The 25,560-nt window shown below is 56.8% G+C and overlaps 5 protein-coding genes across 9 annotated transcripts in view; 3 read left to right on the top strand and 2 right to left on the bottom strand.

Annotated features, from left to right (window-relative positions):
- Positions 1 to 10: 10 nt before the first annotated feature.
- HYLS1 (HYLS1 centriolar and ciliogenesis associated) lies at positions 11 to 5,350 on the top strand. Its single transcript, XM_021525773.4, has 2 exons — positions 11 to 41; positions 4,395 to 5,350. Exon 2 carries the CDS (start codon positions 4,419 to 4,421, stop codon positions 5,193 to 5,195), a length of 777 nt encoding a protein of 258 aa, XP_021381448.2. The 5' UTR covers positions 11 to 41; positions 4,395 to 4,418; the 3' UTR covers positions 5,196 to 5,350.
- On the bottom strand, positions 163 to 6,472 carry PUS3 (pseudouridine synthase 3). Of its 3 annotated transcripts, none has more exons than XM_085560152.1 (5): positions 3,567 to 6,472; positions 3,041 to 3,474; positions 1,429 to 1,979; positions 922 to 1,112; positions 163 to 547 (listed from the first exon to the last, which is right to left on the bottom strand). In XM_085560152.1, exons 2-5 carry the CDS (start codon positions 3,425 to 3,427, stop codon positions 279 to 281), a joined length of 1,398 nt encoding a protein of 465 aa, XP_085416278.1. In that variant the 5' UTR covers positions 3,428 to 3,474; positions 3,567 to 6,472; the 3' UTR covers positions 163 to 278. The 3 variants fall into 3 exon arrangements, with proteins under 3 accessions (XP_085416278.1, XP_085416277.1, XP_021381444.3); XM_085560151.1 differs by having other exon boundaries at positions 6,387 to 6,472; XM_021525769.3 differs by having other exon boundaries at positions 6,432 to 6,472.
- A 12-nt stretch (positions 6,473 to 6,484) lies between these two features.
- On the top strand, positions 6,485 to 12,065 carry DDX25 (DEAD-box helicase 25). Its single transcript, XM_021525782.4, has 10 exons — positions 6,485 to 6,659; positions 7,168 to 7,303; positions 7,388 to 7,480; positions 7,595 to 7,697; positions 8,310 to 8,424; positions 8,728 to 8,905; positions 9,601 to 9,838; positions 10,059 to 10,221; positions 10,351 to 10,539; positions 11,581 to 12,065. Exons 1-10 carry the CDS (start codon positions 6,500 to 6,502, stop codon positions 11,643 to 11,645), a joined length of 1,440 nt encoding a protein of 479 aa, XP_021381457.4. The 5' UTR covers positions 6,485 to 6,499; the 3' UTR covers positions 11,646 to 12,065.
- A 923-nt stretch (positions 12,066 to 12,988) lies between these two features.
- Positions 12,989 to 25,441, top strand: VSIG10L2 (V-set and immunoglobulin domain containing 10 like 2). Its single transcript, XM_085560422.1, has 8 exons — positions 12,989 to 13,064; positions 13,133 to 13,521; positions 14,137 to 14,674; positions 14,932 to 15,312; positions 15,448 to 15,729; positions 16,010 to 16,763; positions 17,044 to 17,516; positions 17,711 to 25,441. The coding sequence occupies exons 1-8, from the start codon at positions 12,989 to 12,991 to the stop codon at positions 17,932 to 17,934; spliced, it is 3,117 nt and encodes a 1,038-aa protein (XP_085416548.1). The 3' UTR covers positions 17,935 to 25,441.
- CDON (cell adhesion associated, oncogene regulated) overlaps positions 18,995 to 25,560 on the bottom strand; it is a 59,782-nt gene continuing 53,216 nt past the window's right edge. For all 3 annotated transcript variants that reach the window (XM_085560145.1, XM_021525766.3, XM_085560144.1), the window contains 3 exons: positions 22,009 to 22,265; positions 20,133 to 21,101; positions 18,995 to 19,351 (listed from right to left, as the gene is read on the bottom strand). In XM_085560145.1, coding sequence (XP_085416271.1) covers positions 20,935 to 21,101; positions 22,009 to 22,265 — 424 coding nt within the window. In that variant the 3' untranslated portion in view covers positions 18,995 to 19,351; positions 20,133 to 20,934. The remainder of the gene's footprint in view (positions 19,352 to 20,132; positions 21,102 to 22,008; positions 22,266 to 25,560) is intronic.

Below are 25,560 nucleotides of genomic sequence, written 5' to 3'. Positions count from 1 at the left end.
CGGTCACAACGGAGCGGCGCGAGCGGCGCGGCCGGCCCGAGGTACGGGGAGCGAGAGGGGCGGGGGGTCCCAGCCGGCACCGCCGCAGCCACCCCTCACTGCCGCCCCTCGGGGCGCTCAGCCCCCTCCCACTGCCCCCGAGCCACAGCACAACACCGTTACGCCGGTTCTCTTGAGATTTATAAAAAATAGCACTGAAAAAACACCTTTTTTTTTTTTTCAATAGCAGGCATTTTAAAAAGGGTGAGGCGTCAGCTGCCCCACGCCGAGGTGCCCCGTCACTCGGGGTCCGCGCAGATCCTCTTGGGCAGCTGCTCGGGGGCGGCGCTGCTGCCGCGCTTGCCCGCGGGGGGCTCGCCGCAGCCCCGGGGCGGCTCGATGCGGCCCCTCCGCACGAAGTGCTCGATCCGCGCCTCCAGCCCCTCGCACCTGGGCCGGGCCAGCAGCGGCTTGTAGGTGCGGGCCTGCACCCCTTCCACGAAGCCGCTGATCTGGCTGTGCAGCGGGGGCTGCAGCTCACCCCAGGGCACCAGGCTGCTCCCTGGATCTGTGGCATGGAAAGACAACATTTAATTGTAATTATCCCGTCCCTTCTTTTTATTTTATTTTTTTTTAAAAAAACAAATTAATCCTCTGTAATTCACAGAATCCCATAATGGTTGTGTTGGAATGGACCTTAAAGCTTATCAAATTCCACCCTTTGCCATGGGCAGGACACCTTCCACTATCCCAGGTTGCTCCAAGCTCTGTCCACCCTGGCCTTGGGCACTGCCAGGGATCCAGGGGCAGCCACAGCTGCTCTGGGCACCCTTTGCCAGGGCCTGCCCACCCTCCCAGGGAAGAATTTATTCCCGATATCCCATCTAAGCGTGCTGCCTGTCAGCGTGCATTCCAAGTTATTCCCCCCCAGAGTCCTTCTACCTTTTGCTGTGGCCATGGGAGCAGCATCCAGCCCTGCCAACATGTCCCGGAGCACGTGGGTTTTGACGGCGTGGCTGGCCCAGAGCTGCTGCAAGTGTGTCACGTTGAAGCCCTGCACCTCTGGGTCGTAGAGCCACTGCAGGTCTGGGAACTCGCAGTCGTACAGGACCAGGGGGAACTCGACCGCCATGCTGGGGACAAGGAGAGGACGTGGGACCACAAAAAGGCTCGAGAACAATGGATCTGCCAAAAACAGCCCTAACCTTCACAGAACTTACTGAGTAAAAAGTGACTTAATTTTCACCCAATACCGAGGACTACTGCTATCAAAACTTAGCTCAAGAGCAAGGAAACAGAAATCCTTGAGGATACATACCAGTGGGACCACTGGCCATCTGTTTGCACGTGTGAGACCGCTTAATGTGCTGGCATGGCTTGCCAGCAGCACTCCAGGCATAGCTGTTGCCGTGAAGAGCAGCCCATTGGGTTTTCCAGACCAGTCCCTACCTGTACTGTGGTTTCCGGGGGTTCTTCTCCACGTTCAGCAGCTCATCAATGACATCTGGGCTCTCCATGCCCTGCCCGATGAGGAAGAGCACAGCCATCATGCAGCGGACTTGGTGGTACAGGAACGCCTGCCCCGTCACCTCGAACTGGCACAGCCGGAAGGGATCCCGTGGCCTGGCTTCTCCTCCCCCATCCACCCATGTCACTCTGGCGCTGAGGATCGTCCTCTGGAAGTTGAGCACCCCGTTGGCCACGTCCATCTTGCAGAGGTTGCGGAAGTCGTGGGTGCCCACGTAGCGCTGGGCCGCGCTGTCCATGAGGGCCACGTCCAGCTGGGCGCAGGGGAAGAAGTAGCGGTAGGTCCGGCTCAGGCAGCTGAAGCGGGCGCTGAACTCCGGCCCCACGGGGGCCCAGGCCAGCACCCGGATGTCGGGCGGCAGCACCCTGTTCAGGATGTGGGTGTAACGGAGCTCCTCCTGCTGCCCCTCGCCCCCGTGGCCATTGAGCTGCTGCCCCTCTGGCAGGCTGGAGCGGAGATCCAGGGAGATCACCTGCAGAAATGAGGAAAGCCAGGATTAGAGCATGGATGGATGGGCGCAGCGGCATGTGGAGCCAAGTCTTCCCACACCTCTGGGAAATAAATCCAGGATCTCCTACAGATGAAGGTGGTTTCAGTCAGGCAATCCTGCCATGGCAGAGCTGCGAGTGCCTCTGAGGACCCGAGCAGATGCCATGGATTCCATTAATAAAACAGGGAAAGTTGCAGGCTGCCTACGTAGCACAGTCTCGGAATGGCTTCATCTTTAGTCACAGGGTTATAATGTGCTTTTTTTTTCTCAAGCTGGAGGTGATGACTTGAAGGCAGTAACAGCCTGGCTGCCCGGGAACCTGGTGTAGGAACAAGTTCATTCCCACCGTGGGTGCCGTATGCTGAAGTGGTGCAAGAGAAGGCACCAAATGCCCTGATTTCATGTGGCTCATCCTGTGAAGAAGAGCAGAGCAGCCATTTGAAGTTAAACCTACACCAGCTTTGCTTTCTGTGCTGGGAGAGAAGAAAGGTGAACCAGCCCTGTGGTGAAGCCACCAAGGTTACTCTCTCCCCAGTGTCTCAGCCAGCCCGATGGCTCCATGCTCACCAAGCGGGCCAGCTTGCTTCCCTCCCTCCAGCTCCCACTCCCACACTCCCTTCCGCTGGCTGCAGCTCCCCTCAGACCCTTCTGTGCAGGAATTCAGCTGCCTGATGCTGCAGGAAGTGAGCTGGTTCCTGGAGATTTTGGGTTTTTGTAGGGTTGGCAAGTTAAATCAGCCGAGAGGGCCCTGCCAAGGACAGGGCATCACCGAGCTATTGGGGAATCTGCAGCCTAAAACACATTTTATCCTCCTAAAACAGGACCCTGGAAAACAACTAATATGGGGGGGAAATGGCACTAAAAAGGCTCCAAAGGTCTGAAATCATCATTGCACATGCAGGAAGCCACTGCCAGGTTCACTTCCAGGGTTAAGAGCTGATGGCTTTTACAGAACAAATCCAAGCTGTGGTGTGGGACAGCAATCCCATCAGATCTCCATCCCACCCAGGAAAAGCGACAGGAGCCCCCGTGGAGATGCTGACCTGCCCAAAGGCGCTGACACCCTTGTCCGTGCGCCCGCAGCGGTGGTAGTTGGACGTCTGTCTGTCGTCCACCAGCCGTGTCTTCTTCAGGGCTTCAAAGAGCTTCTCCTCGATGGTGTTGGGGGTGTTCTCCTGGCTGGCAAAGCCCTGGTAGCCCCAACCCAGGTAGGCGATGCGCAGTGCCACATGTCTGCGGCTGTGGGCAGCGAAATCAAAGGGCCGTTGTTGGCGTTTCCTGGCTTTCCCAGGGGCTGGAGGAGCCTCTCTCTTCCCAGCACCCTCCTTGTCCTCCTGGAGCTTCTCCTGCAACCGCTTCACCTCCACTTCCAGCTCCTGCACCCTCCTCAGGAGCTGCTCATGGTCAGTAGCCGTGCTCTCCTCAGCCATAGCCACCACCTTGGAATGTCAGTTTGTTGCTGGTGGATCCTTGGGGTCTGCAGGGAAAGAAAAAAAACCAGTGGATTTGCATTTTTATGTGGTTTTTATTACATCTCTAGGCTTGTTCTGCAAAATAACTGTTACTAACAGAGTCAGTCTTTATTGTTTGAGCCCCTTGGTGTTCCCAGGGGAGCACAGGCTGGGCAAGGCCACTGGTGCTTAGCTCAGGCAGCTTCATTTCACTCAAATCTTTTTTTGGACTCCTCAATCACTCCTCTTCCCCCAGCTGATGGGATCTGCTCCGTCAGCAGCAGCACGTTCCCGGCGAGCCATCACGGAGCCTTTGTCACTTTTCACACCTGCATCCCCGCTGCAGACAGCGTGCTGACGGCTGCCACTCATCCCGCCCCACCATCTGCTCCCACTGTTCCCAGTGCCACCAGCAACACTTGCAGCTTTTCAAGTCACCTTAAAGAGATCCTAAACCTGTGTTGAGAGTGGAATCCATGTCTGGACCCCTCTTTGTCACAAGGCTGGAGGTTTACTATCAATCAACAGACTCATAAATGAGCACCAAAACACACTGCACTGAGCCCTTCCCTCCCCTGGAAGTAAAACACCCTCTTGGATGTCTCTTGATTAAATTATGACTAAATATTGTGGGTTTAGAAGCAGAGGTACAAGGAAAGACCATTAATCTCTCACCCAGTGCATGGAACCTGCCCTGTGTTTTTTATGAGAACTTATCAGGTAATTAATTTTAGTGTAGTTTTCTAGAGGAATTTAGGGGTTGTGTTTGTGTTACTGTAGGGAAGAGCCTTCTGCTGGCAGCAGGAGGTTTAGCAGTGCACTGAGGACACCCCCAACCTAAATCAACACCCCTGAACCCAAAAACTTGAGCATCAGAGCCCCTCTGACATTTTTTAGCCAACCTGAATGTATTGCAATAAATTAACCCTGGTTTCTTTTTCTGCAGGATCCACCCAGTTTGGTGGCAACCATGGAGAGGGTGCTAAGAGCAGAGTGCAGGGAGCAGCTGGCAGCTGATCTGAGCCAGCCAAGCTCGTGGCAGAGATGCTGCGAGGTGCCTTTGTGTTTCCAGGATGATCCCTATGCTGACACGTCCATTGGTTTTGACACACAGTCAGCCGTTCCCATGGATCAGAAGGAAGCCAGGAGGTTGGTGATGAAGAGGAAGGTGCTGAGGCACAGACCCGATGGAAGCCTGGAGGTCTCCGATGAGTCACCGAGCATTGAGCCAGATATAAACACCAATCCATGGAACCTGGGGCATTCCAGGACTTTTATGGATGACAACATCTCCGAAGGGGAAACAGAGAGCAGCAGCGGCACCTTGGAGGACTACGTGCACTTTGATGATGATGATTGGTTCCTTGAGGACAGGCCCTACTCTCAACTGGGGGATTTCAGGAGCGACACTACATCCAACCGCTCCGTGCCAGGGCGGCCGCCCACGGTGGCCGCTTACATTGCTCCTCAGGCTGACAGAGTGAAGAGGACTGACCCAGTGGCCAGACTTAACGCCTACAGGCAAGACTGGAAGAGATTCAGCTTTCCCGGGCAGGATTCACATCAGGGCGTGCGCTGGGCCATGCGGAGGCAGATGCTGGAGTCGGGGCTGCCGCGCCGGGCACAGAAGCGCCTGGTCCCCAACACGTACGAGGTGCCCACGATGAAGAAGCGCGACTCCCTGCGCTTCGGCGTGCGCTGGGACCTGGCCCACTGCCACATGCCCCGTCGGAACACCTGCTCCTAGAGCCCCAGCCCTGCTGCTTTCTCCTCCTCAACATCCTCCACTGTCTGGAAAATCCCCCTGGTGTGCTTCAGGCAGCTTAAGCTTTGGTGTGGAGGAGGTTTTCTTTGCAATGTCTCGGCAGTATCTTTCTATCTCAATAAAGCATCTGCAAAGATTCCTTATTGTTCTGTGGGTTCATTAGAAACACTGCAGGAAACATCCATTATTCCAGACTTATCTCTGCATCACCTAACTCTGCTGCCTTTGCCTTATTTTACCTCATCTTTAAAATAAAGGAGATTTAGGATGGAAGCAAAGTATTATTAGCACTACTAGTAGTGCTATTGCTATTCCTAGTGTTAATTTTTTTCCATGATATGGGAATGGACTGAAAAGGTGGCAGTTCTGGTGCAGGAAAGGGTCCCTGAAAGCTCAGTGGGATGGCTGGAAAAGGGAGTGGGATGGTGGGAAGCATGTGACAGCTGCAGCCTGGAGTCCTGTGTCCAGCTACCCCTGAACCTCCCCTGGAGGTGATCCCAGATGGGGGACAAACAAGCTTGAGAACTCTGCTGTCACCCCACAGTGCAGGGGTTCTGGTGTCTTGGGGGAACTTCCAGGTTGGAGGCCCCTGACTCTCCAGCATCCTGTGGATCCCCATCCATCTGTGAAGGGGTCTTTGCACCCCAGAACCCTTGAAACTCTCCCCAAACCCCGTGGGGGACAGCACCCACCCCTCCAGCTTCCATGCTCCTTCAGCACCCAAGGGCCCTTTCCCTCCCCTCTCTGACCCTGTGAGGTCCCTGAGTGCAGCAGGGGCCCCTTCCTGCTCCACAGGGTCCCTGTCATCCAGCTCCATAGGGACCCCACATGCGTGCTATAAGGCAGTGTCCCTAATGCCCCAGAGACGCGCAAAACCTTATGGGGACCAGTGCTGGCACCAGTAGGATCCCTCTGTGCAGCTGGGGACCCTCACTGCCCTTTAAGTTCCCTGTCCCCCAACATCCCAGGCACCCCCAAAACCCCATGTGATCTCTGCATCTCCATCACCTTGGGGACACCTCCTTCCCTCGGTGTCCCGGAACTCAGCATCCTGCGGGGAGCGGGACACAGCCCCCAAGCCCTGTCTCCAGCAGGGGACTCCCCCTCCTCCTGCTCCCTGTCCCCAGCTCCCCATGCGACAGCTCTGCGCCCCCGGGACCCCCCAAGCCTTACAGGGAGGAGCACCCTCCGGATCCCCCAGCCGCCCCCCGGCCGTACCCGGTGCGCCGGTGCCGCCGGTGCCGGTGCCGGATGTTCCCGCCCCATCCGGCCTGCGGGGCGGCTCCATGGCGGGGGCTGAGCGCGGGCTGCGCGGGCTGGGCGCCGGGAACGGCCCCGGGCCGGGCTGCCCGTGGCACGGCGCCGCGCCGCGCCGCGCCGAGCCGGGCCGGGGCGCGCTCCGGCCGCGCCCCGCGCCCCGCGCCGCGCCGCGGGACGACGAGAGAGGTGGGTGCGAGCGCCCGGCAGCCGGCATTCAGCCGTAATGTCATCCGCAGGGTGTTCGGCTGCCACGGGAGGGGAGGGCTCAGCGCGCTCTGTTCAGGTGCTCGTTTTTGAGTGCGGTGATAGTAAGTCTGGAATGGTGGAGGTTGTCTGCAGTGTTTCTAATGAACCCACAGAACAATAAGAAATCCTCTGGAGAGAAGAGGATTCCCATTACAAGGCTTTTGTTGTAAACTAAAACACAAGAAGTTCCAGCTCAGCATGAGGAGGAGCTTCTTGACATGGAGAGCAGCAGAGCGCTGGGACAGGCTGCCCAGGGAGGTCCTGGATTCTCCCTCTTTAGGGACATTCCAGGCCTACAGGAACACGTTCCTATGTCATCTCTCCAGCTGACCCTGCCATGGCAGGCGGTTTGGACTGGATGATTTCAGATATCCCTCCCAACCCCAATGACTCTGTGATTCCATTTGTTTTATTTATCAGTAAATAAAACATTTGCTGCCTTTCCCAGTGTCGCTGGCAGAGCTGTCACTGATGAACAAGTTGATCCACACATCCCTGGTGGAGTCCAAGCAGCACGTGGAGATCCTGCAGCGGGACCCCAGCTCCCCACTCTTTTCCATCAAGACCTTTGAGGAGCTGCCCCTGTGAGTTGCCACAGCCCCCGGCCCCACCATGCTCCATTGCACCAGCTTCCTTCACGTGGACACTTGAATGCTTTGTTTCCACAGGAAGAAGGAGCTCTTGCAGGGGGTTTATATGATGGGCTTCAACAGACCATCCAAAATCCAGGAGCAGGCTCTGCCAGTCATGCTGGCGTACCCGTGAGTAGGAACACAGCACGGCTGGCCCCCGGCTCCTCGCGGCATCCCTGCACTGTGGTGCCAAGCAGGAACACCCCGACCCCTCCATTCCACTAAGCTGCTTTTGCCTTGCAGGCCCCAAAATCTGATTGCCCAGAGCCAGTCAGGGACAGGGAAAACAGCAGCTTTTGTCTTGGCCATGCTGAGCAGAGCCAGTGCCAGCGAGAAATATCCGCAGGTAACGCAGGACAGGGAGAGCAGCTGCAGGAGGGGTTGGCCCAGGCGCCCAGGACACTGCCAGGGGCACAGCTCTGGGCTTTGTCCCTGTTCCTGTGTGACTTTACCCACTGGAGTGGGATGGTAAACCACCAGGGCCCAGTGGCAGGTAGGACCAAAAGCACGGTGCACACCTCAGGGAGGTGCTTTGACTTGCCAGCGTAGATCAATCCAGGCTTCAGTTATCCTGGAATTTAGGTTTTGAGGAGCAGCTGTAGACACTGCTGGTTTCTGGTGGTCAGATACTCCCAGTCTCCTCTCTGGGTGCAGAACCAGCTTTGCCAGCTGTTTCCAGCCATGTAAGATCTCCTTTTGTGTGTATGGACAGTGTGACTGAGCTAGGGCACAGGAACAAGCTGCACCACGCTTCTAAGAGACACATTTCCTCCTCAAAAAGAACAGCAGCAGCTTCTTTCTGCCCCCTTGTCTGGAACACAGCCCAGCTCCTGCACCTCCAGCCATGCTGCCCCATCCCCTGTGCCTGAGTGCTGTGGGATGCTCCTGAGCTCTTGCTGTCCCTGCCCAGTGTGCCCCATCCCAGGCCTGACAGCTCCTTCCTCTGCTCTCCTGCCAGTGCCTCTGCCTGGCTCCCACCTACGAGCTGGCTCTGCAGATCGGGCAGGTGGTGCGCGCCATTGGGAAGTTCTGCACTGACATCAAGGTGAACTATGCTGTCCGGGGAAACCGAGGTAAGCCCAGCCCAGCACAGCGACTGGCACTGCTCCAGAAAGGGGAAGGGAGCACAGGGATCCCCTCTTGGAGCCTGGAGCTACCAGGGACTGCCCAAACATCCATGAAGGGCAATAGTGTCTGTCCCGCTTGCACGTTTCCTTTTCCCATATGGGAGTGGTTCCCTTGCCCCAAGGCTGTAGGGAAGTGTCATGATGACCCCTTGAAGGCATCACTGAGCAGCCAGAGTCTGAGCAAGGGAAAACACAGCACCAGAGAGCTCCATGCCTGAAGGCAGCCAAATGCCTTTTGTCCCCTTGCAGTTCTGAAGGGCACAGTGCTGGAGGAGCAGATCATCATCGGAACACCAGGCACCACTCTGGACTGGTGCTTCAAACAACGTGTCCTGGACCTGACAAAGATCTCCTTGTTCGTGCTGGATGAGGCTGACATCATGATTGACACGCAGGGCCTCTCCTGCCAGAGCATCCGCATCCAAAGGTGAGCATTGCTGGGAGCTGCTGTCCTGATCCCTGCTTTCCTTTCTCTTCTTTAGCATTAAAGGAGTCTGTCACCAAAGGCCTGTGAGAGTGTGCCCATGGTGCCAAAGAGGATTGTCCACAGGTCTGTCTGTCTGTAAAACTGCATGCACTGCATGCACACAGGAAGACACTTGACCTCGTTCAGCTTTCCTTTGAGCTGTTACAGGCCTTGGATTGACTCACAGAATCCTAGAATGGCCACAATTGGAAGGGATCGTAAAGCTCATCTTGTTCCCACCCTTTCCCATTGATAGGGACACCTTCCACGAGACCAGGTTGCTCAGAGCTCCACCCAGTTTACCTCGAACACTTCCAGGGATGAGGCAGCCACAGCTGTTCTGGGCAACCTCTGCCAGGGCCTCAGCATCCTTACAGGGAAGAAGTTCCTCCTAATATCTAAACCTGATTTCTTTCAAAGTGAAGCCATTCTCCCCTTTTCCTTTCACTCCAGACTCTTGTAAAAAGTACCTCTCAATCTTTCTTGTCACTGAAGGCAGCACAAAATCAGTTTAATTTAGGGTTTCTGTCCTTCTGGGCAGCTCTCTGGGGCTGACAGAGCTTTTCACACAACAACCAGGTTGGAAGAGACCTTCAAAATCATCGAGTCCAGCCCATGCCCTAACACCCCACCTAAACCATTTTTCCCTGTCCCAGGGCTCTTCCCAACAGCTGCCAAGTGCTGCTGTTCTCAGCCACTTACAAGGAGCCCGTGCGGGCCTTTGCGGAGCGGATCATCCCCAACCCCATCGTGATCAAGCTGCGTGAGGAGGAGCTCACCCTGAGCAACATCAGGCAGTACTTCATGGTGTGCCAGAGCTCGGACGAGCAGTACAGGGCCCTCTGCAACCTCTATGGCAGCTTCATCATCGGTCAGGTCATGATCTTCTGCCAGGTGAGGGGCCTGCCTGGGAGAGCCCTGCACTGCCCCTCTCCCGTTGGCAATAGCAGGAATGGGTCCTTTTACAGTGTGGGCACAGTGGGCTCCTCCCAAGACCCCCAAAACAAAGGAGTAGACCCCAGGGGAGTGTTGAAAACTGCCATGAGCTCCCTCAGAAGGGGCAGGGGACTCTGGAGAGGGAGCTGCTGGCCTCAGCCTCTCCCCGTGTGCGCAGACCCGGAGGCAGGCAGACTGGCTGTCAGGGAAGATGAGCCGGGACGGGCACCAAGTGGCCATCCTGACAGCAGAGCTGACGGTGGTGCAGCGGGCCAGCGTCATCCAGCGCTTCCGTGAGGGCAAGGAGAAGGTCCTCATCGCCACCAACGTCTGTGCCAGAGGTATCCCGGCAAACCCAGCACCCCTCTGACGGCCCAAAATGCGCCGGGCCTGCTGTTCTTCCACGTGGGCTTGAACGGCAGATCCTGTGGGACAAGGTATCCCAAGAGGATCCCCTCGCTCTCTTCCAGGCATTGATGTGCAGCAGGTCACCACCGTGGTGAACTTCGGCCTCCCCGTGGACGAGGACGGCGAGCCGGATTTTGAGACCTACCTGCACCGCATTGGGAGGGCGGGACGCTTCGGGCACCGCGGCATCGCCTTCAGCGTGGTGCAGAGAGACACCGTGCAGCTGGTGCACAAGATAGAGGAGTATTTCCGTGAGTATCCGCACGGATCCACCGCTCCGAGGGGCGGGGTTGGGACTGGGACCCCCTCCAGCTCATTTCCTGCTTGCAAATAGCCCTTGCCGTGCTGCTCCTCTCCCCAGGGCTCGTCCCACTGGGAACGGGTGACAGATACAGCTTTTAGGGTGATTTTTGCTCCCCAGCAGGCAAATTTCCCAAGAAGCAGCCCTGGAGGTTGTGTGCAGCATGCAAGGGATGTTACCAGTACCCAGGATGCGTCAGCACCTTCATTTTTTCCCCTCTTTCAGGCATTTTTTCTGCCTTTCCTTGCAAGTGCTTGTCCCAGGGTATCTGGTGCTCCAGCTCAGCTCAGCCCAGCCCTGGCTGTGGGAGGGGAGATGGCAGCTGTGGAAATCTTTCCTGAGTGGAAATTGATTGTCATTTGCTAACATCAAGAGGATTTTCATGGGATTTGCCAGATGCCAGGGCTGCACTGATGGCTTTTGGAATCCCAGTGCCTGTTTTCGCTGTGATTTTTAGAGGAAAGGTTATAGAAGCCTTCTGATAGGCATCAAATAGTGTCCCTTCCACATCTCTGGCCTCAGAGCCACTCACCTCTTGGTTCCTTCAAATGTTCACCTGTCCTTGGAACCTGGAGTGAGCCTGAGGCAGACACCAGCCAGAGAACACATTCTGGCAAAGATTGTTGCCATGGAGTAGAAGCAATGAGCAGCAGGAACAGCTGGCATGTGGTGAGCCCAACCACAGCCATGGGCAAAAGGATCCAGTGTTAGGATGAGCCCCCAGCGGTCTGGCTTGTGCTTTTCACGTTGTGATGTTGCAGTTGGAGGGTACAAACCTTCCCTGTCCTGCGTGGCTGTGGAGGTGGAAACGGGGAGTGGGGGCACACCAGAGGCTGAGCTCTGCATGCTGCTGCTGTGGGGCTGCTGCTTGCTGCCTGCTGCCCTGATCCCATTCCCCTCCCAGCTTTGTCCCAGCTGATTTCCCTGCAGAGGGAAATGCTGCAGTGAGCTCTGCACTCACCTCCCAGCAATTGCTCTTTCCTTCTTACAGAGACCACGATCAAGCAGCTGGATCCGTACGACATGGACGAGCTGGAGAAGCTTGCAGCTGAGTGAGAAGCAGGGATTCGTTATCCCAAACCCAAGTTGTAGTTCTAAACGGGAGGGAAAGTTACAGGGGAAGACTTCCCGGTGGTTCTCGTATCCTCCTGAAGCTGTTGAGTTCTGTTGTGTTGCCTGAGGAGAGGCTGGAGCGAACCTCGTCTCACTAGATGGCAGCAGGAGTCCACTGCTGCCATCCCAGATCCCGCGGCAAAACCCAAGTGTCGGGGTCCAGCAGTGCAGGAGAGAGGCTGGACCCCCAGGGATCCAAAATCAGGGTGTTCAGGATCCTGTTGGTGAGGGAGAGAGGCTGGACCCCAGGGGTCTGAAATCCAAGTGTTCGGGGCCCTGGCAGTGTGGACAGAAGTTGGACTCCAGGGACTGGGCTGTGTTTGTGCCCTTGTTAATCTTTAATAAAGAAATTGTTTGTAGTCAGCAGGATGTCTCATTCTTTACCAAAACTCTCTGAAATAGATCAGCCCTCATAGGTGGGGTTTGATTTAGGTCAGTGTTGACAATGGTGTCGTTTATTGGGTTGGCTGTTGCGCCCTGCTCTCTTCATCCAGGTTTCTACCCAAACCTGACCTGAACGGGCACAAAGTGACCAAAACGTGACGAGAGCGCAGCCAGAGGGGTGTGGCAGTGGAAGCAGGACCTGGTGGTAGCGGGGCAGGGCCTGACCCTGGCTCTGCACTTCTTGCTGCCAGCTTTAACCCTCTGGGGCATTTCAAGCCTCTTTGTGGAGAGTACACACATTTGGTATTAACAGTGTGATTTTGGTAACAAGCAATGAATTCTAATTAAAGGATCGGTGAGGGAGATGGGAGATGACAGGTAGTTTTGCAGACTTTGCTGAGTGTTCCCTGATCCCCCTCACCAAGTACATCCCGAAATCCCCCCAGCTTGCTCCAGCCCCTTGGCATTGCGTTACGGCCCAGCCGCCCCTATGAATGTTTGATGGTCTGGGGCGTTGCAGACAGTGGGAGATGAAATATCAAACCTTGCTCCTTGCCTGGCTTCCCCAGCTCCAAACCCCCCAGCTTCGATCACAGGGGAGTGGCAGATTTCCCCCTCCTTTAGCCAAAAAAATACTGTGTGTGGAGGAGGGAACCCTGAGGGATTAAATTCCCATGTGGGGGGAATGCGAGGATGCTGCCATTCCCACAGCAAGCGCGCCGCTCTTCAGCCCTGAGATTGCAGGTGCCCAGGCGGCAGTGGCTCGGGTTCCCCCTGTGCTGGCTGGTTGATAAATAATTAACAGTTAATCAGGGCTGGGCTTAATTACGCGGGGGTAACCGGAGAGCAGGTCGTGCTGGAGAGCGCAGCCCTGCTTCGGTGCCGGTGCTGGACATGGCGCCATGGAGCGCGGCCGGGCTCTGCCACCTCGGAGGGGACCCTGGGTGCTGCTGCTGCTGCTGCCGGCGCTGGCGGGGGGTGAGCACCGAGCTGTCCCCGTGTCCCGGGCGGGGGACGAGGGAGCCTGACGGCCGCGCTGCCCCCAGGACAGCCGCTGGCGGCCGGCGAGGCGGCCTACGAGGAATGGCGGGCGACGGGCGTGCGAGGCCAGGCCGTGGAGCTGAGCTGCGGGCCGGCGGCCGCGGCCCCGCCGGCCGTGGTCTTCTGGAGCTTCACGCCGCAGGGAGAGGGGGTCCCACGGGCCGTGGCCGTGGGCTCGGGCAGGGAGGTGGCCACGGCCCCCGGCGCGGGGATGCTGGGCCGGGTGACGCTGCGCAACGGGACGCTGGAGCTGCGGGAGCTGCGGGCGGCCGCCCAGGGCCGCTTCCTCTGCCAGGGGCTCTTCCCAGAGCGGGGCCGGCTCCGCGTGGGCTATGCCGCCGTCCTCCTGCGTGTCCTGGGTAAGTCCCTGGCTGCGGCCAACCTGGGGGGACCTGCTGGCCAGCAGTAGCCAGCATCACGCTCTCCTAGATCATGGTCAAGCCCAGCCCCTCGCCCAGTAGCCAAAGAGCCATCCACTGGCCAACAAAATACGCCCCTAGCCAGCAAAGGGTTTCACAAGTCAATAAAGCATAGCACAAACCAGCGTAGTGCCCTACTAGCCAATGCAGAGTCCCACTAGCCAACATGGTGGTTCACTAGTAACTGTAGTACCCCATTCACAACCAAGCACCCCACTAGTTAGCAGGGTACCCTACTTGCCATAGTGACCTGCTACTAGCCAGCAAAGCATCCTACTAGCCAGCATAACACACCACTAGCCAATAGAGCATCCCACCAGCCAAGCTAGTTCAACACAGGCCAACATAGCACTCATCAGCCAACCCAGAGCTCCACTAGCCAGCACAGGACACCATCAGCCAGCAAACCTCCCTTGCCTCCAACTAATGTAGCCCCCTACAAGCCAACACAGCAGCCCACTAAGCCACTCTTATTTCCTTGCCCTGGCTACCCAAGCATCCCACCACCCCAAACTGGTCCCAGTAGCTCCCCAGCAGGTGCCCGTGCCCACAGCCAGGGCCCCCCACGAGCCTGCAGGTGTGCTCACTAGCCATTCTACTGGCTGTTATGGCACTTCAGTGGCCAAGCAATCCATCTGGGCGGGGGAGATGGGTGGGCCCCGGGGCATTCTGATGTCTGTGGGGGCTGCTCACACCCGGTGCCCCCAGTGCCTGTCTCCAAGCCCTTCGTGCGGCCGACGGCGGCGGCGGCGGCGGAGGGGGCAGCGGTGGCCCTGACGTGCACCGTGCGGGAGGGGACGGAGCCACTGAGCTTCTCCTGGCAGCACCAGGAGCCCCGGGGGGGTCCCTCAGTGACCCCTGCGGGGCCGGGGGGCTCCAGGGCAGAGCTGCAGCTGACGCCTGCCAACCGCAGCCACACGGGCTGGTACATCTGCACCGTGTGCAACGAGGTCAACAACCGCACCAGCGACCCCGTCTACCTGGACATCGTCTGTGAGTGCCCTGGGTGCCACCCACCCCGGGGGGCCCTCAGCCACCAGCTGGGGGGCATCTTCAGGGCTGATGCCATCCATGGCCACCACAATGCTCCGTGGTTTGTCCATGGCCACGGAGCACCCTGCCACCATGGTATGTCCATGGCTATCATGGAACATCCATGGACATCATATATCCTGCCACCGTGATGCCTCTGTGGCCACCACTATGTCTCTGTGGCCACCACGGTATGGCTCGTTGTTGCTTTTGCATATTCATGGCCATCATACACCTCACTGGCATAATGCCTCTCTAGTCACCATGGCCACCGTGTGCGCTGCCACCACGATGCATCCATGGCCCTGTGGGTCATGGTGTGCTCACAGCCCTCACGGCACACCCTTTCTAAGGGGGGGCTTTGCTTCCCTGCTTCCCACCGGTGGGAGGAAGCCCCAGGGAGGGCAGTGTCCCCTCTGTGGGGCTGTCCCTGTCTAAAGGGCCCCGTGTCCCCGCAGATGGCCCTGATGAGCCGGCCATCCGTGTGGAGCCCTTCTCCCCCGAACAGGGGGGCTTCTCGGCGGGCGAGCGGGAGGACGTGGTGCTGAGCTGCCTGGCTCCCTCCAACCCCCCCAGCCGCTATGTCTGGCTGCACAACGGTTCCCAGGTGCACGTCGGCCAGACCTACGTCATCACTGCCATCGCCCGTGCCCAGGCGGGCACCTACACCTGCCTGGCCGAGAACAGCCACCTGCAGACGCGCACCCAGGCCACCATCGTCCTCACTGTCTACTGTAAGTGACCCCGCGGGGGGCCGGCAGGTCCCCACAGGGTGAGACGGACCCGCGCAGCTCCTGGTGAGGATGTGGGTGGTGAGGTGGGGCAGGGGGGAGCCCACGCTCTCCCCCAGTGCCGGTGGTCTCCTGCAGATCCACCAGCCGGGAGCCCCAGCTGCTCTGCCCTGGCCTCCGATGATCAGCGGGATGTGGCCCTGCGGTGCCGCTGGCTGGGGGGCTTCCCCCTGGCCCGGCTGCGCTGGGTGGGGCCCCAGGAGGAGGAGGAGGAGGAGGAGGAAGAGGGGTTGATGGGGACCAGCTTTTCCATGGCCACCAGGATCCAGTCAGGGGCAGCCACCAGGAACGGCAGCTCCTTCTCCTGCCTGGCCTCCCACCCCGCGCTGCCACTGGGGGCTGCATGTGGGACCACCCTGTGTGAGTGACAGTGGGCCCATCTGCCCCCAGCCCCCTTCCTGAGCCCCTGGTCTCACAGCAGAGCTGCACTGACCCCGTGCCGTGGCCAAACCATGGGACGGGCGCTCCGGGGTGCTGCTGCTTTTCCTGGGACCTTCCGCACCTCCAGCTTGCTCCAAAACGGGGGAGCTGTGGCACGGCCGGGATTGCCGAACGCCCCTCGCCCCGGGCGGGGGGTGTCTCCTTTCTGGGGGTGGCCCAGCGTGGCAGTGCCCCGCTGTGACGCCGCTCCGTCCCGCAGGGGTCCCGCCCGGCAGCCCCACCTGCGCGGCGGCGGCCACCAAGGGTGACGAGTACGTGATGCTGCGGTGCCGGTGGGACGGGGGCACGCCGCCCGTCACCCTGCGCTGGCGGGACGGCGCGGGCCGGGCCCTGGGCGAGCCCGCGCCCTCCACCGCCGTGCTGGTGCTGAGCACCGACGGCGGCCTGGGGGGCCGCGAGTTCGTCTGCGTGGCCGCGCACCCGCTGCGGGCCGCTGCCGCCGAGTGCCGCCTGCGCCTCGGTAAGCCGGAGCCTCCCCGCCGCCCCCGCCGTGCCACGGCGGGCTGGCACCATCGTGTCCCCCCTTGTCGCCGAGCAGAGGTCCCCGAGCTGCAGGCGGACAGCGAAGTGGCGGTGCTGGAGGGCGGCGAGGCGCAGCTGGCGTGCCGGCAGCGTGGCAGCAGCGCCAGTCTCGGTGCCACCGTGGCTTGGTACGACCCGAAGGAGCGGGAGGTGACACCGGGGCTGGCCAAGTACGGGCTGGAGGAGGGAGAAGCGTGGGTCAACCTCACCGTCCGGGATGCCGAGTGGCCGGGGGACAGTGGGATCTACCGCTGCACCGCCACCAATGCCGTGGGCACCGCCAGCCTCCCCGTCCGCCTCCGCGTGGACCGTGAGTCCCGGGAAGGGCAAGGGTGGGCTGGGGGCATCAAGGGTGGGCTGGGGGCATCAAGGTGGGGCTGGGGGCATCAAGAGTGGGCTGGGGGCATCAAGGGTGGGCTGGGGGCATCAAGGTAGGGCTGGGGGCATCAAGGTGGGGCTGGGGGCATCAAGGGTCGGCTGGGGGCATCAAGGTGGGGCTGGGGGCATCAAGGGTGGGCTGGGGGCATCAAGGGTCGGCTGGGGGCATCAAGGTGGGGCTGGGGGCATCAAGGGTGGGCTGGGGGCATCAAGGTGGGGCTGGGGGCATCAAGGGTCGGCTGGGGGCATTAAGGTGGGGCTGAGGGCATCAAGGTGGGGCTGGGGGCATCAAGGGTGGGCTGGGGGCATCAAGGTGGGGCTGGGGGCATCAAGGTGGGGCTGGGGGCATCAAGGGTGGGCTGGGGGCATCAAGGTGGGGCTTGGGGCATCAAGGGTGGGCTGGGGGCATCAAGGTGGGGCTGGGGGCATCAAGGGTGGGCTGGGGGCATCAAGGTGGGGCTGGGGGCATCAAGCCCCTCCTACCGGGTGCCATCTCGCCGCAGGGTACCCCGCCCCGCCCAACGTCACCATCAGTAAGCTGCGGTACACGCGGGCGCGCACCGAGGTGCGGCTGGAGTGGCGGACGCAGGGCGCCGGCAACCTCACCGGCTTCGTGGTGCAGCGGCGCCAAACCAAGAAGCCCCTCCGGGAGACCCCCAGCCCCTGGGAAACAGCCGCCGGCGACATCGAGCCGCACTCCCGCGACCGGCGCCTGGGGGGGCTGGACCCCGCGGTGCTCTATGCTTTCCGCGTCCTGGCCGTCAACCACCGCACGGCCGGGCACCCCTCCGAGGTGCAGACGCCAGGTGAAGCGGGCAGGGGCTGCTCCGTGGGGGCAGAGCAAGGGTTGAGTGAAGGGCAGCGTTCCCGTCCCGGTGGAGCTGAGGAGCCGAGTGTGAGCAGCCGTCAGTAGGTTTCAGGAACGGGCTCGCACCTTCCCGGGCCTTTCTGGGCTCTGCCCGTCCCTGCTGCCTGCCATGTTCCCTCTGCTCTGTTCCAGCCGAGCCTCCCTTCGAGGCCTACCCGGCGGTGACGGGGGCGGCGGTGGCAGGGATGCTGGTGGCCACCGCAGCATCGCTCCTGGCCGTGCACTGCATCGCCCGCCACCGGGAGACCCTCCCGAGTGAGTGCCAGGGGGCTCATGGGGGCACAGCGGGACCCCCGACCGCACAGCTCACACCGTCTGTCCCCCCAGGGCTGCACGACCTGCTGTTCCGCACGTGAGTGCCCAAATCCCTCTGCCCCACCGCTCCCAGCGGGCACCGGCGAGACCCCGCGCGTTCCGCAGGGCCGGGCCCGGCGCGCAGGAGCCCGCGGGCACCGCGGAGGATGCTGCAGCAGCCGCGGGCGGGGAGGAGGCAGCAGGGCCAGCGCAGGGACACCCGTGTGCCCCCGGCACGGCAGCAGGTACCGGGCCAGCCGAGGGCTGAGCCACCCGCCCCGCCGACCCAGCCCCTCCTGCGGCGCTCGGGCTCCTCCAGCCCTTGCAGAGCCGCTCTCGGCAGCACCAGGCACCAGCGATGAGCCGCCAGTTAATGTCACCATCACCGTGACAGCGACGCCGTGACCGCTCCGGCTTCTGCTCCTTATTTCCCTCTCCTCCTCTCGCCCACGCCACGGGACGGCAGCACCCACCCGGGCTGCGAGGCGGCTGCTCCGAATGCAGCACCCGGAGAAAGCCCCTCCGCCTCAGCCTGCAGTTACTGCTGGAGTAAAATAAATATTTAGGCTACAATAAATAGTTTCTCACCGATGGCAGGAAAAAAGCCCGAGGGCCGAAGCGCTGCTCGCAGCCCCAAGGCTGGCACTGGCTGGAGATGCTGCTTTGGGATTGTGCTGGGGTTTCTGTGGTACAAAGACAGCCACAAAGCTTTTCGTGGGAAGGGGCCTCATCTTCACCCCCAAACTCCCCCGTTTCAGGCCAAACCGCAGGAGGTTAAAAATAGTGATTGGAGGTGGTTTTCCCTGCATTGGTGCAAACACAAAGGGAAGCAGGGTCCAAGGAAAGTGTCAGGCAGTTCCCAGCTTTCCTCATCTTCTGATGTGTGTGGAGACAAGGGCATCTTGGGCCATTTTCTCCTGGATTTGGTTAATAATAACCCACTGAGAAGTATCAAGCCACACAAACCAACCTTGATCAGTGCCCACAGAGTATCAATCCCCACAGCAGCCATAAAGCAGCACTGATCCCTTTATCAAACCACCCCCAGAAACACAAACCCTACCCAAACTCCCTGCAAAACCATCACTTCAAACACATAACATTCCAAAGCGATATTACAGCTTCTCTGGAAAACAGAGCGTCTTTATCTGACACACCCACAATTCAGGGGAGATTTAAGCAAGGTTAAATTTAAATTTAAATTTAAAACCATGGTTAAATTTCAGTGTTTGGCAAAAATGAAGCAGCCACAGTTAAATCCCAACCACTTGTGGGCCAATCTCTGTTGGAAAAGGGGAAAACATTGCAGCAGATCCTGCAAAAGGAAAATCCAGGCTGTGAGGGCAAGATAAACAAAAAGGGAGGAGTGAGATCTGTGGTGGCTCTGGGGTACGTGGCAGCCAAAGCCCAAGCGTGTGAAGTCCATGGTGTGCAGAGAACTTTGGAATAAGGCAGCTCCAGATGGGAGGATGCTCAACCCTAAAAAAAAAAAAAAGCAAAAGAATACATATAACCACAAATAATGCAATAGAAGAGAAGGCTTTGGGGAGAGCTCATTGTGGCCTTCAAGTACCTGAAGTGGGCTTATGAAAAGGAAGGAGAGGGATTTCTTAAACAAGCAGATACAGGACAAGGGAGAATGGTTTCACACAGCCCGAGGGCAGGTTTAGATGGGATAAGGGGAATAAATTCTTCCCTGTGAGGGTGGGGAGGGCCTGGCACAGGGTGCCCAGAGCAGCTGTAGCTGTCCCAGTCTTGGAAGTGCCCAAGGCCAGGTTGAACAGGGCTTGGAGCATCCTGGGACAGTGGGAGGTGCCCCTGCCCATGGCAGGGGTGGAATGGGATGAGCTTTAAGAATCATCAAATCAAACTGTTCTGGGATTCTATGAAACATAAAAAAACCCATCCCAACACTCGGAGCAGCCATGGAGCTGCTGCTACTGAAGCAGATCTCAAGGACTTCCTCCTCACACAGACATCACTCCCCAAACCATGGCAAAGCTGCACCAGTAGCCCTGAGCTCCCCAGGGTTTTGGAGCAGCTGCAGCCAAGGCTGGCACGGCTCCCTCCCTTCCCAGACTGGCCAGGGACACGCTGCTCTGGGCTCTACGTGTCACCTTGGGGTGGCCATCACTGTAAACTGTGCTTCACTTCTGGGGCTTTGCACTGTGCCTCGTGTGGGTGGATGGAGTGCTTTGCAAGCACTGGTTTGGGTTATTTACTGGGATTCAGTTTGGAAAGGAAAAATTAAAACACCCACCCAAACCTTGTAGGTAAGGTTGCAGCACCTCCATCGTGCTGTGTCCAGGATGGGTGGGTTCCTGACAGTCGTGGCCAGGGCTGCTGGGAGCTTTTCACCATGACTGATTTCATTTCAGAGCTATCCAAGCTGTTAGTAATCCCTCAAATCAAGAGTTGAACTGGATTTTGTCTTCTGTGAGTGGGAAAGTGAGACAGGCTGGATTTCCACTTGTACTTCTGCTGAAGGGTTGTTGAGCACCTAAAGACACAGTCACTGACTCAAGTTCTGCTTCAAGCTGCACAGGACAGACTCAATCAGGGCTCACTTTTCTTATTGATCTTATTTCCTCATCAGGATCTTCCCAGAGAAACCAACAGAGACCAGGAGGTGTTCATGGAAAGGAGGGTTCAAGTACCATGTCACTGAGCTGCCAGGGAGGTGGCAGCTGTTGGTCATTTCAGACCTGCTTAAATCCCTCTCTCGGGCTCCTCGGAAGCACTTGTCCCACTGGTAAATTGCCATGGAAACACACTTCACATTTCCCATCCTCATTCTTTATATTATTACAATTCTTTCTCATACACATAACCAGGCTAGTTTTGTGGTGTGTGGGGGGAAGAAAAAAAAAACCAACAAAAAAGGGATTTCAAGGCATAAATAATATAAAAAGGCAACCATTTTGAAACCAAGATACATTCATATGACACTACTACAAAAAATAAATAGTGACTCTCTCTGTTATAATTAACATCCCCCCGTGACTCCCTCAGCGGTGCTGCGGTGCAGTTCCTGGCGTTAAGTGGGGACAGCAGTCACTGCCTCAGGTTTCCCGCAGCTGGAGCTGACAAAGGTCCCCAGAACCATTTAGGGTGATTCCGGATGAACTCCATCCTGGTTTTTCCTTACAGTCCTTGGAAACAGGCTGAAGAATGAGGGGGCTCCAACTCAAAATGTGGTTCGATGTTTCCGAGTGCAGGAAGCTGCCGCCTGCAAAGCAAGAGCAGGGCGGGTGGTTGTGTCGGGGTTTTCAGGAGATTCTCTGTCAGCTCAACAGAATCACATGCCCCAGAACTCTTTAATTCCAGTGGGTGATGCTCTTTGGGCTCAGGCTCATTCCCACCATACCAGGCACAAGCACAGGGCAAAGGCTCTATCCCAGCACAGCACCTGTGTTGAACAGCTCACACTGCGGAGGTCAGCCCAGCACGGGAATAATAAAACCTGCTCCGAGATGGCTGCTGCTGAAAACAGCTATGAAATAATGCTGAACCTTTAGGATTCATTTGCACATGGTCACAATTCACAAAACTGCTGCATTCACCCCAAATAAGCAACAGCTCCAGGCATTTGGTGGAAATGGGGCAGTGAGAAATTCATGGCACCAAGGCCACACTCCTGGTCTGGCATGCCCTGCCAGAGGTGTGTCCACCTGAACCTCCCTCCCCCTGCTGCCACGGGGTGGGTGCAGAGGGAGCAGCCTGATTTCAGCACACAAGGTGCAATGATTCCAGGATGGGACAAGGAACAGGTTCTCCTTCCACCAACAGAGACCAGGTCCCTCCCTGTGCCGGTTCCTGCCTCTAGGATGGCTCTGAAATGCTCGTGTCCTGTGTTGGGGGCAGTGGGTGTGCTGTGAGTGCAGCATCCATCAGTCACAGCCTCCTTGTGTGTCAATGAGCCCATTTTAGAGGCATCAATCACACGGGCATGGCACTGGAGCAGCACGGCTCCCCATTTCCACGATGGGAAAGGCGGGACGCTTCACCTTCCTCCAAGCCTGCTCTTACAAGGGTTTAATTACTGGCTTCTCTGCAATAAATTAAGCTCCCTACAGATGTCCTACAGATTACTCCCAGCTTCCCAGGCAGGTGCTATCCTCTGTGGGATGCCTCACCGTCCATGCAATCCAGGGAGAGCTGGCTCACGCCCTCCCGACAGCAGGGCCGCGGTGCCGGGGGCTGCTCCGCGCTCTCCCGGCCCTCCTGCTCCAGCCGGGCGCTGCACTCGGGGCTGGCCGAGGCCAGGCACATGGCCACCATCACCTGGGGGCTCAGGGGCTTCATCTCCACAGCGTCCTGCTGGCAAGGGGCTCCCAGGGGCACCACGGGCAGCGTGCTGCTGCTGAAAGTGCCGTTGGTTTTGGTGAAACACCTGCGGGAGGGACAGAGGCCAAAGTTACTCACAGCGCCTTCTTCCCCTCACAGCTTTGAAATGTTTTACCGCATCAACAATCAGAGCATTTGTCACATCAGTTTTAAATGTATTCGTGGAGAGATTCTGACATTAAGAAAAGGATTGAGTGGTTTTCTTTCTCCCAGCAGACAGCTGAAAACATTCAAAACACGCTTTGTTCCTTCCCCCATCAATTGAGACCCAATGACCTGATTGTGAGTCCATTTCTCCATCAAAGCAACTCCATAAAACATGTTTTCACTGCCAAGATAAAGAGCTCAAATTTGAAACCCAAGCAGCACACTTAGGTACCTTGAAAAATAAATACTAAGTGTTATTGGAGTGAATGCAAATTAGAAAAATAGATGCAATATAACAAATCTAACCCCCCTGTTCGGCAGTGTAAGTCAGACTGTGGCCCTGTAATACCTGTGTAAAGCTGTGGAACTGAAATTAAAGCACTGAATCAATTGTTACAGCTAAGGAATTTAAGTTTTAAACAAAAAGAAGCAGGATTTTGACACACATACCATTGTGGCATGAGGGAAAACACCTCAGTGTTTGCAGCCTCATGAACAATGTGGCCCTCAGGGAACATTTATATAAAGAATTCCTACATAAGAAAGCCATAACTACCCAAAAAGTTAAAGGTTCACTTGCACAGCTACTAGAAATTTTGAGAAACTACACGCCAAGATGCTCCTTGGTGCAGGATAGAGATGGATCCACAGATAAACACATGGAAATAAGGATGGAAAGTGTCCACACCCTCCACTGACACCCCAAAATGCTCCTGTGAAAGCTGAGCAAGCTCCAGGTCTTTATGTGCTAATGCAGATACAACTCTGAGCACCCTTCTTCTCTTTTTTTTCTGACAGATGTAAACCCATCCCTCACCTGTTTCGCTCACAGGGATGAGCCCAGCACTGATTGCTATCTGTCATCCCTGGGGCTGTGTAAGACTGGCATTTGGAAACACAAAAATTGATCCCTGGACCTGCCTGCTCAGCTGCTGGCTCAGCAAGCAGCACTGTGTGCTGCTCCAGACTGATTCTGGCCCACAGCTGAGCAGAGCAGATGAAAAATTGCTGGAAAAGGAGGAAAGATGGACTGGGACACCAGCAGTGCCAGGGCAGCAGCCAGCAGAGCTGACCTCGACAGCAGCCCAGCACTGAGCTCAGAAGGGTTTCAAACCAGGACATGTTAAGCTTGGCAGTTTCAGTTACATCTTTCCCAAGTCCCAGAAACCACTTTTATGCCATTAAAACAATTTAAAAAGTCATGACAATATGGAAAACCATCACGCTGGAGGGACCTGTCCTACAGCCCTGCCTAGAGCCTCAGATCAAACCTGAAACATCACCAAAACCTGGGATCAATAGTGCCAGAACTGAAAAAGCAACAAAACACCCCAATAACACAAATAAACTTGTCAGGGGAGGAACTGTAATGAGCTTTCCCTCTGGCAGATGCTTTACCTGCAAAGCCAGAACAGCACAAATGGGTTCCCTCTGGAGCCTGCTCCATCCCAAAAATCCTGAGGATGGAGCAGCACTAAGCTTCAACCTTCATTCTCCTATTTTGTCCTCCCACTCCTGTAACTGCCTCCAAAATCATTATTCCAAGTACCAAAATACCACAGAAGCCACTGGAGAATCCACATGAAACACATCTGGTCCTCAAACAAATCCATTTATTAGTTTGCCTTTCTCTCCGCAGAGGTTTTGACCGTACTCACTTATTATTTAGAAAAAAAGGCTCAGAGAAACCCATCTAAATGTTTGAGTTTGCATATTTCTGGGGTTTCTTCTTAAAGATACAGGGGTCAGTGAAGTTCTCTGTATTATTGTAAGAGCTTGAAGGATGTTTCAACACAGCAGTTCAGCCTTCTAAGCTTCAATAACCACATTTTGATGGAAAATAGCCATGGGGATATCCAGAGAAGAGTGTGGAGGAAGACTATTGTAAAATCCCTGCTGGGAAAACACATCTTCTATAAATTCTTAATACTGGAACTAAACTATAATCTAAAAAAAATCATAATTTAGATGAAAAAGCTGGAAAAACAAACTGATGTTCCTAGATTTGAATTGTGTATTTCAGATTCTGATCAAAATACAGTGAATTTGCAAAGGAGAGAGATCTGCAGAAGTGTAAATTCCTCTGCAAATGTCAGGTATCTTGAGAGCTTTAGCACAAAGGCACAAGAGAAGAAAAAAGATCAGTTCTCAATCCTGTCAACCACAGGTTTTGTCCACAATAGCAAAGCAGGTCTCCAGTTTTCAGCAGCTTCTCCCTCTGGCAAGGCTCCACGAGAAGTTATGAGGGATAAAGTGCTAATTTAAACAGAAGACCCAGGGATTTCAGCACTGCAATAATAAAACCTGCTCCGAGATGGCTGCTGCTGAAAACAGCTATGAAATAATGCTCAACCTTTAGGATTCATTTGCACGTGGTCACAATTCACAAAACTGCTGCATTCATCTCAAATCAGCAACAGCTCCAGGCATTTGGTGGAAATGGGGCAGCGAGGAATTCATGGCACCGAGGCCACACTCCTGGTCTGCAATGCCCTGCCAGAGGTGTGTCCACCTGAACCTCCCTCCCCCTCCTGCCATGGGGGAACTGCCTGATTTCAGGGTGTGATTCCAGGCTGGGATGAGGACAGGCAGCTCAGGGGGACAGCCCTCACCTGTGCAGTGAGGTTGAACAAAATGGGGAAAGCACTCCAGCCTCCCATTCCCACTTGCCAAAACCTTTTGGGCTGACTGCACTAACCCAACAGGCCTTCCTCCTCCTTCTCCCCTTCCTCCTCCTCACCCTGGCCATGCACCCAGCTCCCTGGTGTAAAGCTGAGGCACGTTCTGGTGCTCTCCACTCCCCTCTCCCATGTCCTCCGTGCATTCCCCCAGCGGCAGGACAGGAACAGAGCGGTCCCTGCGGCGCAGCTCTCTGCCAAGCCGAGGTTAATGATCCCCTCCGGGCCAAGGCAGCTGTAAGGGACAACTTGTTTCTCCATCAAGCAGTCAAATATAGAATGGGGCTGTGAAAACTCAAAGTTCAGGCCCTGCTGATGACCTCTGGGAGGAGCACTGCAGTTGCAGAGGATGGAACTCTTTCCCTCGCTTTCTTATGGAAAAAAAAAAAAAAAAGAGCAAATAAAGAACTAAATGTGTTTAACACTGGAAGCAAGCTCTTAATTACAGTGTAACACATATGGCGTGTTCTAAATTACCACGAGTCTCAGACATCCTGGTGAGAGCTGCTGCACAGC

This window comes from Lonchura striata, chromosome 24 (assembly GCF_050655825.1).
Source record: "Lonchura striata isolate lonStrDom1 chromosome 24, ASM5065582v1, whole genome shotgun sequence".
NCBI classification, from domain to species: domain Eukaryota; kingdom Metazoa; phylum Chordata; class Aves; order Passeriformes; family Estrildidae; genus Lonchura; species Lonchura striata.
This window is presented reverse-complemented; position numbering and strand designations above follow the sequence as displayed.

Coding starts and splice junctions, on each gene's coding strand:
- PUS3 (XM_085560152.1), bottom strand. CDS start 3,427: ATGGCTGAGGAGAGCACGGCTACTGACCATGAGCAGCTCCTGAGGAGG. Junction 1,113..1,428: donor CCCCGGAAACCACAGTACAG/GTAGGGACTGGT, acceptor CCTTGTCCCCAG/CATGGCGGTCGAGTTCCCCC. Junction 548..921: donor TCCCATGGCCACAGCAAAAG/GTAGAAGGACTC, acceptor TCCATGCCACAG/ATCCAGGGAGCAGCCTGGTG.
- HYLS1 (XM_021525773.4), top strand. CDS start 4,419: ATGGAGAGGGTGCTAAGAGCAGAGTGCAGGGAGCAGCTGGCAGCTGAT.
- DDX25 (XM_021525782.4), top strand. CDS start 6,500: ATGGCGGGGGCTGAGCGCGGGCTGCGCGGGCTGGGCGCCGGGAACGGC. Junction 7,304..7,387: donor ACCTTTGAGGAGCTGCCCCT/GTGAGTTGCCAC, acceptor TTGTTTCCACAG/GAAGAAGGAGCTCTTGCAGG. Junction 8,425..8,727: donor TGCTGTCCGGGGAAACCGAG/GTAAGCCCAGCC, acceptor GTCCCCTTGCAG/TTCTGAAGGGCACAGTGCTG.
- VSIG10L2 (XM_085560422.1), top strand. CDS start 12,989: ATGGAGCGCGGCCGGGCTCTGCCACCTCGGAGGGGACCCTGGGTGCTG. Junction 13,065..13,132: donor GCTGCCGGCGCTGGCGGGGG/GTGAGCACCGAG, acceptor CGCTGCCCCCAG/GACAGCCGCTGGCGGCCGGC. Junction 17,517..17,710: donor CTCCGAGGTGCAGACGCCAG/GTGAAGCGGGCA, acceptor GCTCTGTTCCAG/CCGAGCCTCCCTTCGAGGCC.